Source organism: Vipera ursinii, assembly GCF_947247035.1.
Source record: "Vipera ursinii genome assembly, chromosome: 2".
In the NCBI taxonomy this organism is placed as follows: Eukaryota; Metazoa; Chordata; class Lepidosauria; order Squamata; family Viperidae; genus Vipera; species Vipera ursinii.
This window is the reverse complement of record NC_139513.1, coordinates 139,405,132-139,422,107: the sequence shown is the minus strand read 5'-3', so window position 1 is coordinate 139,422,107 and position 16,976 is coordinate 139,405,132. Positions and strand designations below refer to the sequence as shown.

The window sequence follows — 16,976 nt, the reverse complement described above, 5'->3', positions numbered from 1 at the left end:
CAGCTGTTTCGGCGGCTCAGAAGCCCCCTCCTTGGGAGAAGAGGAGGGGGCGAGCGCCCAGGTAGGGGTAGAGCTCTCCGGGGCCGCCAGAACTTAAAGTTTTGGCGGCTGAAGGATTGAGCCCCCCCGAAGCCTGGGCATGCTCCGGACTGTGAGGCGCTTCTGCTCCGGGCTTTTTGGAGCAGAACAGGGCGTCCACAACCATCCCTGCTAGCAAGAAAGAACTTTGGAGAACGAGGACGCAGGCAGAGCGATGCAGGAGATTTAGGTGACCTATGAAGTTATGAGGCATCGTCTTACTATGGTGATTCAGGCACGTGATTTTTACAGTAATGTTTTAAAAGCAGCCCCCATACCACTTTTAGAATCTACAAAGAAGAAAGGTGAGAGAGAGTCTCAACAACACAGAGAGAATCTACAAGGTGCTGAAGGAACAATGTAGACAGATGAGAAAGTTACAGGAGTGGATCAAATTTCAGTGTCATTGGAGGAGGCCAGAAATTGGAAGAGGCATGCTGCTTCTAGACGAACGAGACAAGCCTGAAGATTTACAGGGAGTGCAGAATTATTAGGCAAGTTGTATTTTTGAGGATTAATTTTATTATTGAACAACAACCATGTTCTCAATGAACCCAAAAAACTCATTAATATCAAAGCTGAATATTTTTGGAAGTAGTTTTTAGTTTGTTTTTAGTTATAGCTATTTTAGGGGGATATCTGTGTGTGCAGGTGACTATTACTGTGCATAATTATTAGGCAACTTAACAAAAAACAAATATATACCCATTTCAATTATTTATTTTTACCAGTGTAACCAATATAACATCTCAACATTCACAAATATACATTTCTGACATTCAAAAACATAACAAAAACAAATCAGTGACCAATATAGCCACCTTTCTTTGCAAGGACACTCAAAAGCCTGCCATCCATGGATTCTGTCAGTGTTTTGATCTGTTCACCATCAACATTGCGTGCAGCAGCAACCACAGCCTCCCAGACACTGTTCAGAGAGGTGTACTGTTTTCCCTCCTTGTAAATCTCACATTTGATGATGGACCACAGGTTCTCAATGGGGTTCAGATCAGGTGAACAAGGAGGCCATGTCATTAGATTTCCTTCTTTTATACCCTTTCTTGCCAGCCACGCTGTGGAGTACTTGGACGCGTGTGATGGAGCATTGTCCTGCATGAAAATCATGTTTTTCTTGAAGGATGCAGACTTCTTCCTGTACCACTGCTTGAAGAAGGTGTCTTCCAGAAACTGGCAGTAGGACTGGGAGTTGAGCTTGACTCCATCCTCAACCCGGAAAGGCCCCACAAGCTCATCTTTGATGATTCCAGCCCAAACCAGTACTCCACCTCCACCTTGCTGGCGTCTGAGTCGGACTGGAGCTCTCTGCCCTTTACCAATCCAGCCACGGGCCCATCCATCTGGCCCATCAAGACTCACTCTCATTTCATCAGTCCATAAAACCTTAGAAAAATCAGTATTGAGATATTTCTTGGCCCAGTCTTGACATTTCAGCTTGTGTGTCTTGTTCAGTGGTGGTCGTCTTTCAGCCTTTCTTACCTTGGCCATGTCTCTGAGTATTGCACACCTTGTGCTTTTGGGCACTCCAGTGATGTTGCAGCTCTGAAATATGGCCAAACTGGTGGCAAGTGGCATCTTGGCAGCTGCACGCTTGACTTTTCTCAGTTCATGGGCAGTTATTTTGCGCCTTGGTTTCTCCACACGCTTCTTGCGACCCTGTTGACTATTTTGAATGAAACGCTTGATTGTTCGATGATCACGCTTCAGAAGCTTTGCAATTTTAAGAGTGCTGCATCCCTCTGCAAGATATCTCACTATTTTTGACTTTTCTGAGCCTGTCAAGTCCTTCTTTTGACCCATTTTGCCAAAGGAAAGGAAGTTGCCTAATAATTATGCACACCTGATACAGGGTGTTGATGTCATTAGACCACACCCCTTCTCATTACAGAGATGCACATCACCTAATATGCTTAATTGGTAGTAGGCTTTCGAGCCTATACAGCTTGGAGTAAGACAACATGCATAAAGAGGATGATGTGGTCAAAATACTCATTTGCCTAATAATTCTGCACTCCCTGTAGTTGCAGAACTGAAGGAGATAATAATGCAATAAGGATTATAAAGGGTGGTTTTAGAAGAGTAAACGGGAATTGAAATTGTTAAAAGGGTTAAACATTTGGGGATATATTTTTCACCCTCAAATGTAGAGTTATATAAAATAATTATGTTTTGTAATATTTTATGTTGTTTTAATTTTAAGATAATTATGAACACTTGATTGGGAAGAATTGTAGTAGTGCTTACTGAAATTTTGAAGGTTATGATTTGCTATTTGGTTGGTATGTATATCTATTGTGTGATAAGAAGGTGGATAATGTGTTTAAGGTATATACTTTGTGACATGCTCTGTTACAAGTTTGGGAAAAACTATAGATGAAAGCTAACTTGTAAGCTACTTTTATGGGCAATAATGAAACACGTAATAGAAAATATAAAAATGATGTGATTACATATAAAAAAATTAAGTTTGGAAAGTAATGTATGGTACTTGAAGCTGTATAATATATTAAGAGAAGGAAAGATTGCATAAACTTGGTTTTAGTATGGAAATTTAAAGCCCAGCTGGAAAGAAGAATAGAAAATTGGTTTTTTTAATGATTGATGTAAATTTGTTTTGTCTGTAATTGTTTTTATTGGGTATTTTTATTGACACTATTGTTGTGGATATCAAGTGGATGTTGAATTTAACTATGGAAAGTAAGATTTTTAGTAAAAAGGAAGAACTACCGATTATAGAAGAATGGACTGTAAAGTTTTCAATTTGGAGGATATGGCAAAGACTTCAGTGTACCTGAAAGACTATTTGCAACAGAGAGATACTATGGAGTAAATATGCGACTAAAAAGTATTATCCAGCATTTGAATAATTATTGATGTGATATTTATACTGTTTGGAGTTAATTTATATGAGTTAAAGTGCGATAGTTTTAATAGTTTATGATTGTTTGCATAAGGTAGATTATGATTGTTTGTATTCTTATACCCTGTACTTAGCTCTGGGAAGTCGGGGAGGGGGGAGGGGGAAGGGAGGGAGGGGCTGGGGAGGGTTGGGGAGTGGGAAGGGGGTGGGAGGGGAGGGGGGTGGGAGGGGTTGTTTTGTTTAGATAAAATGTATTGTAAAACTTTTCAATAAAAAAAGAAATTAACTAAAAAGAAATGAAGTTAGTTTTAGATTAAAACAAATATAGACCAAAATATTGCCACAAGTTAAAAATGATTCTTCTCATCAAACATATTATGCAGATTAAAAAAAAATCCAAAACAAAGCTTTTTTTTGCACCTGGTAGTTTCAAAATGCAACTAAATTTCTTGTAGATTTTAACAAAGCTACTTTTAGATATGAAGAAAATAAAATATAAAACTGAAGAAAATATAATGCACATATAAAACTGAAGCAGGAGTTGACAGGAATTCACGTATGAGCATGGATAAAATAACCACACTTTTATTGAACCAGTTTGGTGACTGTCCAACATCAACACAGGAGTCTACTTTCCAAAAATGTTGGCATCAACTTTCCTTACCGATTTCTATGGAATGGGCGACCTATACTCAATGCTGCAGTATTTGTCTTGTATGAACCTGGTGAACTGAAGCCATTCAGAAATCCACCATTCGGAAACGGAGCCTGAAGTAAGCATGACATATATCATGAGATTCACTGCAAACAAATAACTGAATGCAAATTTTCAGAACTGTAATTTTAACAGATGCACACCTAAAACCAAGGAAGTACAGGCAGCCTTGCTTAATGAATGGTCACGGTTACGATACAATCTTCTAAAAGCTACTTATGATCCAGTTCTGGAGTACTAACAGCGTATTCCCACCATGGTCACATGATCAAATTTCAGGCACTTGGAAACCGGTACACCTTTACGGCCACTTACAGCATTCTGCAGTCACATGACTGCAATTTACTATGCTTTTGCTGGTTTTGAGCAAAAACTGCCCATAGGAATGAATGGATTCATTTTATGACCACAGAATTAGCATAAAGACTGCTGCAAGAAAGACCATACTTTTCAGTTGGTCACGTGAGGCTTGACTGTCATGACTTACAACATAAATTCCAGACTCCATTACAGTCAAAATCAAGGACTACCTCTTTCAATTACACCTGTATAATTTCCACAATAATTGGTGCTACAATATAGCATTGGATGCCTATACATTGGTTGGAGGTGTCCTCCAATTTATTACTTTTGGAAAGTATTTTTAAAATAATATTGATATAAAAATGCAGTCAAAAGATAAATGCAAACCAGATTATCATTTAAAATAAACACCTGCTCATGAAACACAAGCTTTTGTTTTGGAATAATCAACCCTATGGAGTTCCAATATTTAAACAGTTCAAAAATACAAAATTAGGGCAATGCAAACTGCATTTTATTATATTCACTATTAATACTGATCTGACTTTATTTTCTATTAGAGTTCTACCAATACAGAGTCCTTGACTTACAACCATAATCGAGCCCAAAATTTCTGTTAAGTGAGACATTTGTTAAGTGAATTTTACCCCATTTTACCACCTTTCTTGTCATAATTAAGTGAATCACTGCAGTTGATAAATTAGTAACCTGGTGGTTAAGTGGATCTAGGTTCCCAATGACTTTGCTTTCAGAAGGTTGCAAAGGGGTCACATGACCTTGGGAGACAGCAACAGTCGTAAGTACTGTGATTCCCCAAAAATAAGACCTGGTCTATTTTTTTGCCTCCAAAAGAGGCACCAAGTCTTATTTTCAGGGGATGTCTTACCCACTTACAGTAGGACTGCCGCAGCCAGGCCTCTCATGTCCCGACACCTGCCTTGCCAGCCCACTTCTTTTGTGGCCACTCACACCGGTCAGCCCCAGCCTCCATTTCCCCCTCAGAGGCCTTCAGGAAAGACCTCTGCAGCTGAGAAACGAGCTCCGGATTGACACGCGTAGAAAGCCTGACGATGAAACGGAGGCTGGGGGATGCCACACACATTAATCCAGAGCTCATTTCTCGGCTACAGAGGCCTTTCCGAAGGTTTCTGATGGCAAAACAGAGGCAGGGGGCACCATCCGTGTCAATCTGGAGTTTGTTTCTTGGCTGCAGAGGCCTTTCCAGAAGGCAAAATAGAAGTCGGGGTCTACGCACACAAGCAGTGATGAGCAGCCGCCAAAGAAGTGGGCCGGTGAGGCAGGTGTCAGGGCATGGGAGACCTGGCTACAACTGTCCTAAGGTAAGTGGGTGGCACATGGGGCAGCTCCACCCCCCCATCCCCAATCTAGCTTGATTTTGCCCACCTTGTGCAACCAGGTGCAATGGAGTGGGGAGGTTCATAAGTAGGGCTTATTTTCGGCTTTCAGGAAAACACAGTAGGAACTAGTTGACAAGCATCTGAATTTTGATCATATGATCATGGTGATGCTGCAAAGGTTGCAGCTTTGAATAATGGTCATAAGTCACATTTTTCAGTGCTGTTGTAACTTTGTACACTCACTAAATGAACTGTTGTAAGTCGAGGACTACCTGTAATAAAAATAGTTGTTTTATATATTTGATAATGATTAATTTATGCCACCATATTTTAGCTTCTGGGTAGCATCCCGAATTTGTAAAGAAGGCTTTTGTCTGCCAACTAGTTTGCACTGCCAATCTAATATAGTTCAACACTTCTGGAAACCCCACTTAGCTATAAGCATAAATATTTTCTATTTGGAATTTAAGTGACTATGTATAATCCCTGTAATTATCAGTTTTCTCCTTCCCAAGCCACAAAAAATACAATATGCAATTCAAACATCAATTAAATGCTGTATGAGGGTCAAATTATGTTCATTATAGGACAGGGGACTTGGTAATGTTTAAGACGTAGATATATCTTTTGAAATAAAGCAAACACTGCAAAGCACAAACGTTAAGTACTTACCAGTGGTGTTTCAAAATAAGGTGCAGGGTTTGGAGACCATGTCTGAGGCACAATACTATAGATGGAGTACTGCTGAGGACTGTATATAGGCTGCATGAACAGTGGTGAGGCAAACTGTGCTTGTGTTTGTACAGGTTGAACATAAACGCTGGAATCCACTACTCGGTAACCATTCTTTGCAAAAAATGTGTTGATGGCTTTTATCCTGGCCTGTATAAGAAATTTAAACTAGGCTATATTTATCATGCCAGGTATAAAGACCATTACAAGACACAAAATGTTATTATTTGTATTTCATCAGTTTCCAAACAGGTTAGTCTGTAACTTTTACCTTTTGTTAAAATTTTAGGATTTGCAATTAAAAATGGCAATTCAAATTAATTCTTGATTATTTCTGCAACCCAATTAGATTCTTTGCTGAGCTATTTTGCAGAATATCTTGGCAGCAACTGCAGTTCAGTTTAATACTTTTCAATAATAATAATAATAATAATAATAATAATAATAATAATAATAATAATAATAATAATGATGATGATGATGATGATGATGATGATGGACCTTGGAGGTCACCTAGTCCAACCTCCTGCTAACAGGTTGTTCCACTGATTAATTGTTCTAAATTAAAATTGTCTGGAACAAAATCTAAATTGTCTGGAACAAAAAGATGTCTTTTCTTAGTCTCTCCCCATGTTCAATTTTTATCAAGATTCTACCATGACAAGATTACTCTTCCCACAAAATTATGTGAGAAATAATCCTTTGTAGTCTTATTCATAGTTAACCCTAACAAGGTTAATTTTGAATTAAACCTGAACTGAAGTTGGTCCTTCAGAATATTATATCTATGACACCCTTTAGAAAGACAATCATAAAGCTTATGATAATGATACTAATGAACATCTACAGGGAGTGCAGAATTATTAGGCAAGTTGTATTTTTGAGGATTAATTTTATTATTGAACAACAACCATGTTCTCAATGAACCCAAAAAACTCATTAATATCAAAGCTGAATATTTTTGGAAGTAGTTTTTAGTTTGTTTTTAGTTATAGCTATTTTAGGGGGATATCTGTGTGTGCAGGTGACTATTACTGTGCATAATTATTAGGCAACTTAACAAAAAACAAATATATACCCATTTCAATTATTTATTTTTACCAGTGAAACCAATATAACATCTCAACATTCACAAATATACATTTCTGACATTCAAAAACATAACAAAAACAAATCAGTGACCAATATAGCCACCTTTCTTTGCAAGGACACTCAAAAGCCTGCCATCCATGGATTCTGTCAGTGTTTTGATCTGTTCACCATCAACATTGCGTGCAGCAGCAACCACAGCCTCCCAGACACTGTTCAGAGAGGTGTACTGTTTTCCCTCCTTGTAAATCTCACATTTGATGATGGACCACAGGTTCTCAATGGGGTTCAGATCAGGTGAACAAGGAGGCCATGTCATTAGATTTCCTTCTTTTATACCCTTTCTTGCCAGCCACGCTGTGGAGTACTTGAACGCGTGTGATGGAGCATTGTCCTGCATGAAAATCATGTTTTTCTTGAAGGATGCAGACTTCTTCCTGTACCACTGCTTGAAGAAGGTGTCTTCCAGAAACTGGCAGTAGGACTGGGAGTTGAGCTTGACTCCATCCTCAACCCGAAAAGGCCCCACAAGCTCATCTTTGATGATACCAGCCCAAACCAGTACTCCACCTCCACCTTGCTGGCGTCTGAGTCGGACTGGAGCTCTCTGCCCTTTACCAATCCAGCCACGGGCCCATCCATCTGGCCCATCAAGACTCACTCTCATTTCATCAGTCCATAAAACCTTAGAAAAATCAGTCTTGAGATATTTCTTGGCCCAGTCTTGACGTTTCAGCTTGTGTGTCTTGTTCAGTGGTGGTCGTCTTTCAGCCTTTCTTACCTTGGCCATGTCTCTGAGTATTGCACACCTTGTGCTTTTGGGCACTCCAGTGATGTTGCAGCTCTGAAATATGGCCAAACTGGTGGCAAGTGGCATCTTGGCAGCTGCACGCTTGACTTTTCTCAGTTCATGGGCAGTTATTTTGCGCCTTGGTTTCTCCACACGCTTCTTGCGACCCTGTTGACTATTTTGAATGAAACGCTTGATTGTTCGATGATCACGCTTCAGAAGCTTTGCAATTTTAAGAGTGCTGCATCCCTCTGCAAGATATCTCACTATTTTTGACTTTTCTGAGCCTGTCAAGTCCTTCTTTTGACCCATTTTGCCAAAGGAAAGGAAGTTGCCTAATAATTATGCACACCTGATACAGGGTGTTGATGTCATTAGACCACACCCCTTCTCATTACAGAGATGCACATCACCTAATATGCTTAATTGGTAGTAGGCTTTCGAGCCTATACAGCTTGGAGTAAGACAACATGCATAAAGAGGATGATGTGGTCAAAATACTCATTTGCCTAATAATTCTGCACTCCCTGTAATAGTACTGTTTAAGTATTAAACTATAACTTGAGGTATACATGCGAGAATAAAACTTACCATTATTGGCTTGCCCTGAAAGGTTTTAACTTCTTCCCGTAAATATTTAAAAGCCTGTATAGATATAAAAATATCCAATGACAGATCAGTATAAAAGGATTTTTAAAAACATTAAAGAACTTCCAGGATCGATTTCAAGCTGAAATATAAGTAACTCTACAGCACTCTTTTGTTACTTTTGCAACATTTCAAATTTGTTGTATTTATTAAAGTGTTAAGAAAATTATACACCACCTTGCTTCCCCATATTTTCTGAAACATTTTTCTCAAAAATTATACGTAGATTTTTCTTAAAAAACAAACAGTAATTCTCTTTAAAGTTATGAATCACATCCCAGAAGTAAAGACCTGTGCAAAACAATATACAGATAAATGATAAAACATCAGCTACTTACCTTTAACTGCAAATCAATGTCATCAGTGTATTCAAAACTAATGCATCTGTAAGTTCTGGAATTTTATCCGATGGCAAACGGGAGGGCAAAGGAAAGCACAATTTTGCCAAAGGAAGAACCAGCATTGTGTCTGAGATTGAACACATAATGTCTAACCAAGCTGAATGGGTGATACATTACATTTTACAAATAAGTTGTATATATGGTCTGACATTCAGGCATGTTAAAGTCCTCTGAGTGGAGTCTCTCTCAACACCAACCAGCTGGGGAGTTCTGATTTCACCTTTCAGATGAACACAAGTTGTTCTTGCTGAGAACTTGGGGGCTAAAGAAAGTGGAAGAGCTGTCATCCTTGGACAGGAAGAATTTCATTTGGGCTTTTGGAAAACACCAATGCGTGCAGTGGCACATCATCTGCCATTTACTGACTCATTACAATCACCTAGCTCAGGGGTCGGCAACCTTGGCTCTTTTATGACTCGTGGACTTGAACTCCCAGAAGGCTCAGGAATCCTGGGAGTTGAAGTCCACAAGTCATAAAAGAGCCACGGTTGCCTACCCCTGACCTAGCTGCTTACAATCATCAATGTCATTAGCTTTTGGAATACTGAAAGTGGAGGAAATAGAATTTTTGCTGGGATAGATGGTATCAGAGAGTCTTAGGTAGGATTAAGCAACAATTAATGGGCTGCAATCAGTGTAGGTACTGTTTGCTAGGCTTGGATAGTATGGCCCAAATGGAGTGCAGACAATTTAAGATTTCAAATTCTTTACCATTTTACATGATTTTGGTGAAATTGGAAGGAGGTATGAATCAGTGGAGGTTGGAACCCTGTAAAATAGAATAAAATAGAGCTGGAAGGGTCCTTGGAGGTCTTCTAGTCCAGCCCCCTGCTCAAGCAGGAGAACCTATACCATCTCAGATACATGACTGTCTAGCCTCTTTTTAAAAATCTCCAGTGATGGAGCACCTGCGATTTCTGGGGGGCAAGCTATTCCACTGGTTAACTGTTCTGTCAGGAAGTTTCTCCTTAATTCCAGGTTGCTTCTCTCTTTGATCAGTTTCCAACCAGTGTTTCTTGTCCTGCCCTCTGGTGCTTTGGAAAATAACGTGACCCCCTCTTATTTGTGGCAGCCCTCAAATACTGGAATACTGCTATCATGTCTCCCCTATTTCTTTTCTTTAGACTAGCCAAACCGAGGTCCCGCAGCCGTTTTTCGTATGTTTTAGTCTCCAGGCCTTTGATCATCTTAGTTGCTCTTCTCTGAATTTTTTCCAAACTCTCAACATCTTTTTTGTGATATGGTAACCAAAATTGGCTGCAGTATTCCAGGTGTGGTCTTACTAGGGTTTTATAAAGCTAATTATCTCGCATGATCTTGATTCTATTTATACAACCCAAGATTATATTAGCTTTTTTGGCTGCTGCTGCACAGTGCTGGCTCATGGTTAAGTGATCATCCACTAGGAGTCCAAGGTCCCTGTCACTGTTACAGTTTTTAAGCCAGGTCTTGCCCAATCTGTATTTGTAACTTTGATTTTTCCTACCCAAATGTAAAACTTTATTTTTCTCCACATTGAAACTCATTTTGTTGGATAGGGCCCATTGTTCAAGTTTGTCACGATCTTTTTGGATACTGAGTTTGTCTTCTGGGGTGTTGGCTGCTCCTGCCAGGTTGGTGTCATCTGCAAATTTGATGAGTTCCCCTTCAATTCCCTCATCTAAGTCATTGATGAAGATAATGAAGAGTACTGGGCCTAAGACAGAATGTTATGGTACACCACTGCTTACTTCTCTCCATGTGGATATAGTGCTGTTGAGGACTACTTGAGTACATTTTGCCAACCAGCTACACAGATCCATCTGGTGGTAATGCTGTCTATTCCACCTTTTTCTAGCTTACCAAGGAGTACGTTGTGCTCTACTTCATCAAATGCCTTACTGAAGTCTAAATATACTACGTCCACAATATTTCGCTGGTCTATTAGTTCAATCACTTTGTCGAACAATGAAATAAGATAAAAGATTAAACAACCAGGAATAGAGTCAAAGTAATTGATCCTGTATGACAATAATAAGCAATTCTGACAATTCTGGGGGGGCTAGGAGAGAAAACCAAGAATCTGTTTAAAACTACAGGTCTTAACACAGGTTATTTTGCTTGCTTTTAGAGAATGGAAGAAAAATCTCAGATCAAAATGTAAAACAAAACATTCTCACAAGGTCATCAGAATAACAAAAATCAGAATTTTGGTGGAGTTGGTTTTAGATATATAGTACTTTTCAACTAAACTAAACAAAATTTCAGAATGAAATAAACCCATTAGTGAGATTCAAAGAAAGCACAAAATATAACAGGTCATATCAAACAGGACTGTAATACAGCAAAGACATTTCCTAGAAATAGGAGTTTTGTTTGGTTTGGTTTAACAAAAATCTTGATTTGCCCAAATTCTAAATAATTTCATTTTCAAAGCTGCAAATACCAGCACATCTGTAGAGATGCAGAAATCTTTTGAACCTAATTTGAAGAGCAGCAGTCTATAGAAATGCTGAAAGAGTCTAAAATTCAATGTCCCTGTTTAATAAAAGAATTTCTATGAAGAGCAGAAGAACAAACAATTACGTTTGCGCTTCCAGCTGCAAGCTTTGGACAACAAAAGGATTTCTTTGCCACACTGAAGAGATCAAACACCAAAATATTTCCAACCACTTTCAGATTAACTGTACGAGAACATGCTTGAATGGCAAGAACATGTTTCCATATGTGCTACTGGTTAAGAGTAGGTCATTTACTCAATAGTCTTATGAAAGTAATTCTTTCGTATGCTTTATTAAGATCAATTTCATGATGCTGTCACTCTGCCTATGTTTCTGAATTTATAAATACAATCTATTTTTATTAAACTGATATATTTAAAATCAGGAATTCCAAACTGCTTTGACTTATCTGAGACCCTAGAAAAAAGTAGAATTCATTAGTGCAATGAAATTTAGAACGCACAATATTCTTACCTGCTGCGCGTCAGTATCTGACTGGAATGTAATGTACCAGTTGTTATTGTGAGCAAATTCACAACTTATAACTTTGGGGCAGCTTTCATTCTTAAACAGTGCTTTTACCTCCTGGATTAAATATATAAAAACTATTTCAGTGAATTATGTTAACAATTATGTTTAAAAAAAATCCTGTCCATGCTGGAGGGGATTTTAATTTCTGCAACAATCGCTTGAAAATTACTGTTTTTATTTTAGTTTTTAGTTTTAAAAAAATTACTCTATTCACAGCTAAGAAAAAGTCAACATTCTTTACAACTAGCAAAGCTGATGTGACATCTTTTTTAAAGGGCCATTACATGAGAATGCTTGCTATAAGAATGCAGTAAACAATACAGATATTTTAAAAGTACAATCATAGCCAAATATTTCTGTTCTCTCCAATCTCTAGCTCAAATACATTATCATCTCTGTTGCAAATTTGTATCAAATATAAGCACTACTTTAGCCTACTGGTTATTATCCTGCAAATGAACTGGTTTTCATATTACCATATTTGTAATAAATGTTAAGACACTTCTTACCTCTACTGGTGTGGTTTCAGGGATCTCACGAAGGATAATAATGCAACGCTTATGATTTGGTCTAACTTTCTCTCCTTGCTCATCCACTTGGACTATAGGAGAAGCTAAATTAAACAAAACAGAACTCTTGTTTATTGAAAATACACTGAGAAAGCAGAATGAAAATCTCTTTCTTCAAATTTCAACTTAGTCTAAAACAATATGCTTATTTGGTCACTGTTTAGTACTCTACGTATACAACTCTGCTCATTCTTCTATTATAGTATCATCTGGCACAAAAGATTTTATGTATGCCACTAAAGTACTATTTTGTATTTATGGGAGTAATACTCTGTACTGGTGAAAGTTTTAGGTTGTTTTAGAAAATATATCAACTACAGGTAGCCTTCAATTTATTACCAGGATAGGGACCAGAATCTCAGTCTCTCAGCAAAGCAGTTAAGCAAGAAGCCCTTGTGACTCCTTTACTCAACAGCTGCAATCCCAGTATTCCTACTTGCAGTCATTAAGCAGAGCAAAAGAACTGCTTGCTGGGATTAGCTCCCTCATGCATGGAAGGAAACTGTTCTGGTGGGCTGAACACAGCTTGGACCTTCAGGATCTAAGCTCCATTTTGCACCCTGATGAAATTCACCTCTCCTGTGTGGGTGGAAGGTAACTTCTCTGGTGGGCTGTGGAAATGGAGCTTGAACCTTTGGGACCTAAGCTTCATTTCTCCACCCTGCTGAAGGAGTTCTGTTTCTCTCGGTAGGGAGCTCCTTCAGCCAGTCCTCAGAGATGAGAGGGAGTCCTCTTGGCAGGGAGAAACAGCTTGCAACTTCTTTGCTGGCTTCCCCATTGACTTTCTAGGGAAGCTGGCAGAAAAAAAATTGCAAATGGCAATCACGTGGTCATGGTGCACTTGGCAAACAGTCATACATACAAATAAATTGTCAACTACTCAAGATGCAACCATTATTGGTGGGGGGAGGGATGTTTTATAACAACTGGAAGTGTTACATGATTGGTTGTAAGTCAAAGTAGACCTCACTTATCATTTGCCTCATTCAGCAACCATTCAAAGTTAGGATAGTAATGAAAAAGTAGTTTTACAACCAATGCCTGCACTTACGACTTTCAGAGCATGCCTCAGTCACATGGTTGCTATTATAGTCAGTATATGTGATCCTGTGCCTGAGCTGTTGATTTCATTTCCCTCCCCACTTCGAGAGATAATAGTGTTCTGTGATGTCATCCTTGGCCACATGACCATGGAAATCTCTTCAGACAACACTGGCTCAATGGCCTTGAAGTGGAAATGAGCACTGTCTCCTATAGTCTGCAATAATTAGCAGAACAAGGATTGATTTATCTTTTCTTTTTTTTAACCTCCAGAGAGATGGGAGAAGAAAGGATTACAAGAGGGTTAGCAGGCACACAATGGAGAATACATACTGAAAGGAATGCACTGGTGCCATTTCTGAGTACATACAGTCCAGTGTGTCTGCTCTCATGTAATCCCTTTCTCTCCAATCTCTTTGCTCTGCAGGGCAGGGGAGAGAAAAAATAGGCCAGGTACCAAAGAGATTGCTTTTTTTCTCTTTCTCTCTCACCTCGGTAGAACAGAGATTGCTTAAATGGGGAGGGGGAGGGCAAGCAATATCTAGTTAGTCTCTCTTATACCTGACCACATATTCATTAATTTAATGCGTGGGCGAATACCCAGCTCCTTAAGAGAACATGAGGTATCAGGATGGGAAAGGCCATGGGGGGCCTAGTTATGGAACAGGCCATCTTTAGACCACCGAAAGCCTCCCCCAACCCACTGAAATACTTCATGCTCCCCCCCCTGGGGGCCCACAATTGCTCCCCCCCATCCTGCCGTGCCAGGTCACTTACCTTGTGAAGATCTGCCTCCTCTCCAGCTTGTTTCTTTCACTGCTCCTGGTAAGAGCAGAGGGAGTCCTCCGAGGCCCAGAACGGACATCTGGAAGCCCGTGGCCACCGCTCATGGCCTTGGTGGCCTGGAGGAGGCCTGTGAGGCCCCAAACAGGCCTTTGGAGCCCCACTGAAGTGTCCCCCACTATCCTTTCTGGGCGGCAGTGGCCCGGAAAAGACCTCCAGCGTTCAGAACGGAGGCCATGGGCAGCAGCCAGGTGCTTCTGGAGGTCCGTTCTGGGCCTCGGAGGACTCCTTCAAGACTCCAAGGTCCAGAACGGAGGGCAGGGGAGACTTTTGCATACTTCAGAAGGTTCATTCTCCCCCAACTTTCTGTTTCGTTCTCTGTTGCAGAGAAGAGGCCTAAATTACTGTGAGATCAGTAGTGTGAGATCTCATGTGATCTTGCGTTACTTTAGGCCTCCATTCTCTGCAAACACACAGAAGGAAGCAGCAAAACTGCCAAGAAAGCGAAGGATCTCTCGATCTTCACAAAGTAAGTATCCATAAGCCTAGTGCCTAGGGAGACCCAAGAGGGGGAAGGGAATAGCCAGGGTGAAGGTTGCAGTGCCACTGGGTCATTCGTAAGGGCGGCAACATTCATAATTTCGGGACTTTTTCATAAACACTAGGGGGTGCTTACTGTGTAACTTCAAACGTTCACTAAGGAACGCTCATAACCTGGGGTTACCTGTATAGGTAAAGGTAACATACATTAAATATTTTTCACATACCTCTTAGTACTTCCACAATAAGATCCATATTGGTTGTCAGTTTCTTAATTCCTTCCATATTGGCAATAGTCCATATTGGAATAAATTGATCACTGTCCATCTGAGACATCAAGTAAAGATCCTTGGATAGATTCTCACTAGAAAAAAGTTAGTAAACATTTTCGGGAACTTTTTTAAAAAAAAAATACTATTTTCTTTTTTTTAAAAAAAATAAAGCTACAAACCCCAGAAACAGTTTAAGTAGATAATAATACAACCCTGCTACTTTTAAAGGCTGTACTATTTTTAAACAAAATCCTAATCATATTCCCAAATTAAAGAATCACCACAGCAATATAATCTGATATTATCACTGAAAAATAGTTTCAGATTTAGGGTGTAAAAGTAGATGGCTGTAAACATTTCAAGTATTTCTTTGCCCCCACTTCACATCATCCAGATTGTTCCAATTTATCCATGCTTGCCAAACACTAAATTATGGGTATCATTGCTGACTAGCTTGCAGCAAAAACTAGTTTTGGAAAAAAAATGGGTGGAAAAGGAGTCCATTATTTCTCTGAATCAACTATATCAGATTATATTATCACAGCAACAAAAAGTATGCATTTTAGGTCATTAATAATGTGAAATTATGCAAATAATTTGGATCATTTGGGTCATGATATAATTATACCAATTATGTAAATTGCAATGGAATTCGGTCTGTTCCATGTGAATCCCATTACATACCAGTCCAGCAAATTGAGGTTTTACTTTGAACATCTTTGGCAACTGTATTTAGAATTCAAGTATTCACTTATTTATCCCTAAGAAAGCATGGACAGTTATTAGAAAAATAAACTATTTCTCTATTTGATTTAAGGGTATTTTAATTGAGATGTTTTTAGCTCAATCTGACTTTGCAACTACATCTAGATCTTGTTGCAGACATGTCAAACTTACGACGTCACTTGACGTCGCACGACGTATCGGAACTTTTTCCCCATTGCCAGAAACGGGGTAGGCGCAGTTTCCTTGTGACCCGTCCGGCCCGTGGGCCAGCAGTTTGACACCCCTGCTCTAGAGACATCTGTCATTAGATTTTCAAATTAATTCTTTATAAAATGTCCACAAAATATGCCAAGTGACCCTATTTAGCTCAAACTAACCTCATGAATATACTAATATAATCAAAAGGCACAATACCGTGAGAAACAGAACTCTAATTGTTTCTTCAAGCATTCTTTTAAATCTTCTGTAGAAATGACAGGGTTGCCTTCACCTGAGAAAAGAATTCCAAGAATATAATGTCTAAAACCAAGAACCAGTTTTTATCCCTACTGACAGAAAGCAGTTGTAACTCACTTCCCCCTAGTTCCTAACACCCTTCTGAGAATATGGTGTTGAAAATTAGGGAATTCTTAGAAAGCAGAGGCTTTGGGAACATGTATTTTACTTCCTTTCTCGTTTCAGCAATGTTGGATCAAAGGATATCAGTAGCTAAAAGTCTTTTTCTTAATGGAGGACTGGTAGGCAGATTTATTAACAACACCAAATTTAACAAATGATATCAAATCCCCAATACCTGGGCTGCATTCAGTTATTTGCAACTGCATATAACATTAACAATAATAGAATTGGAAGGGACCTTTGAGGTCTTCTAGTCAGGCAGGAAACCCTATACCATTTCAAACAATAGGCTATCCAGTCTCTTAAAAACTTCCAGTGTTGGAGCATTCACAGCTTCTGGAGGCAGGTTGTTCCACTGGTTAATTGTTCTAACTGTCAGGAAATTTCTCCTTAGTTCTAGGTTGCTTCTCTCCTTGACTAGTTT

The 16,976-nt window shown here is 39.2% G+C and overlaps 1 protein-coding gene across 11 annotated transcripts in view; it reads right to left on the bottom strand.

Annotated features, from left to right (window-relative positions):
- The window catches only part of LARP4 (La ribonucleoprotein 4), a 43,770-nt gene that overhangs the window by 13,798 nt on the left and 12,996 nt on the right, over positions 1 to 16,976 (bottom strand). For 10 of the 11 annotated variants that reach the window (XM_083352423.1, XM_083352428.1, XM_083352418.1 and 7 more), the window contains 7 exons: positions 16,349 to 16,424; positions 15,164 to 15,300; positions 12,513 to 12,616; positions 11,947 to 12,057; positions 8,535 to 8,588; positions 6,005 to 6,214; positions 3,621 to 3,724 (listed from right to left, as the gene is read on the bottom strand). In XM_083352423.1, the coding sequence (XP_083208549.1) occupies positions 3,621 to 3,724; positions 6,005 to 6,214; positions 8,535 to 8,588; positions 11,947 to 12,057; positions 12,513 to 12,616; positions 15,164 to 15,300; positions 16,349 to 16,424 (796 nt within the window). The remainder of the gene's footprint in view (positions 1 to 3,620; positions 3,725 to 6,004; positions 6,215 to 8,534; positions 8,589 to 11,946; positions 12,058 to 12,512; positions 12,617 to 15,163; positions 15,301 to 16,348; positions 16,425 to 16,976) is intronic. The other variant, XM_083352426.1, reaches the window with a different exon arrangement.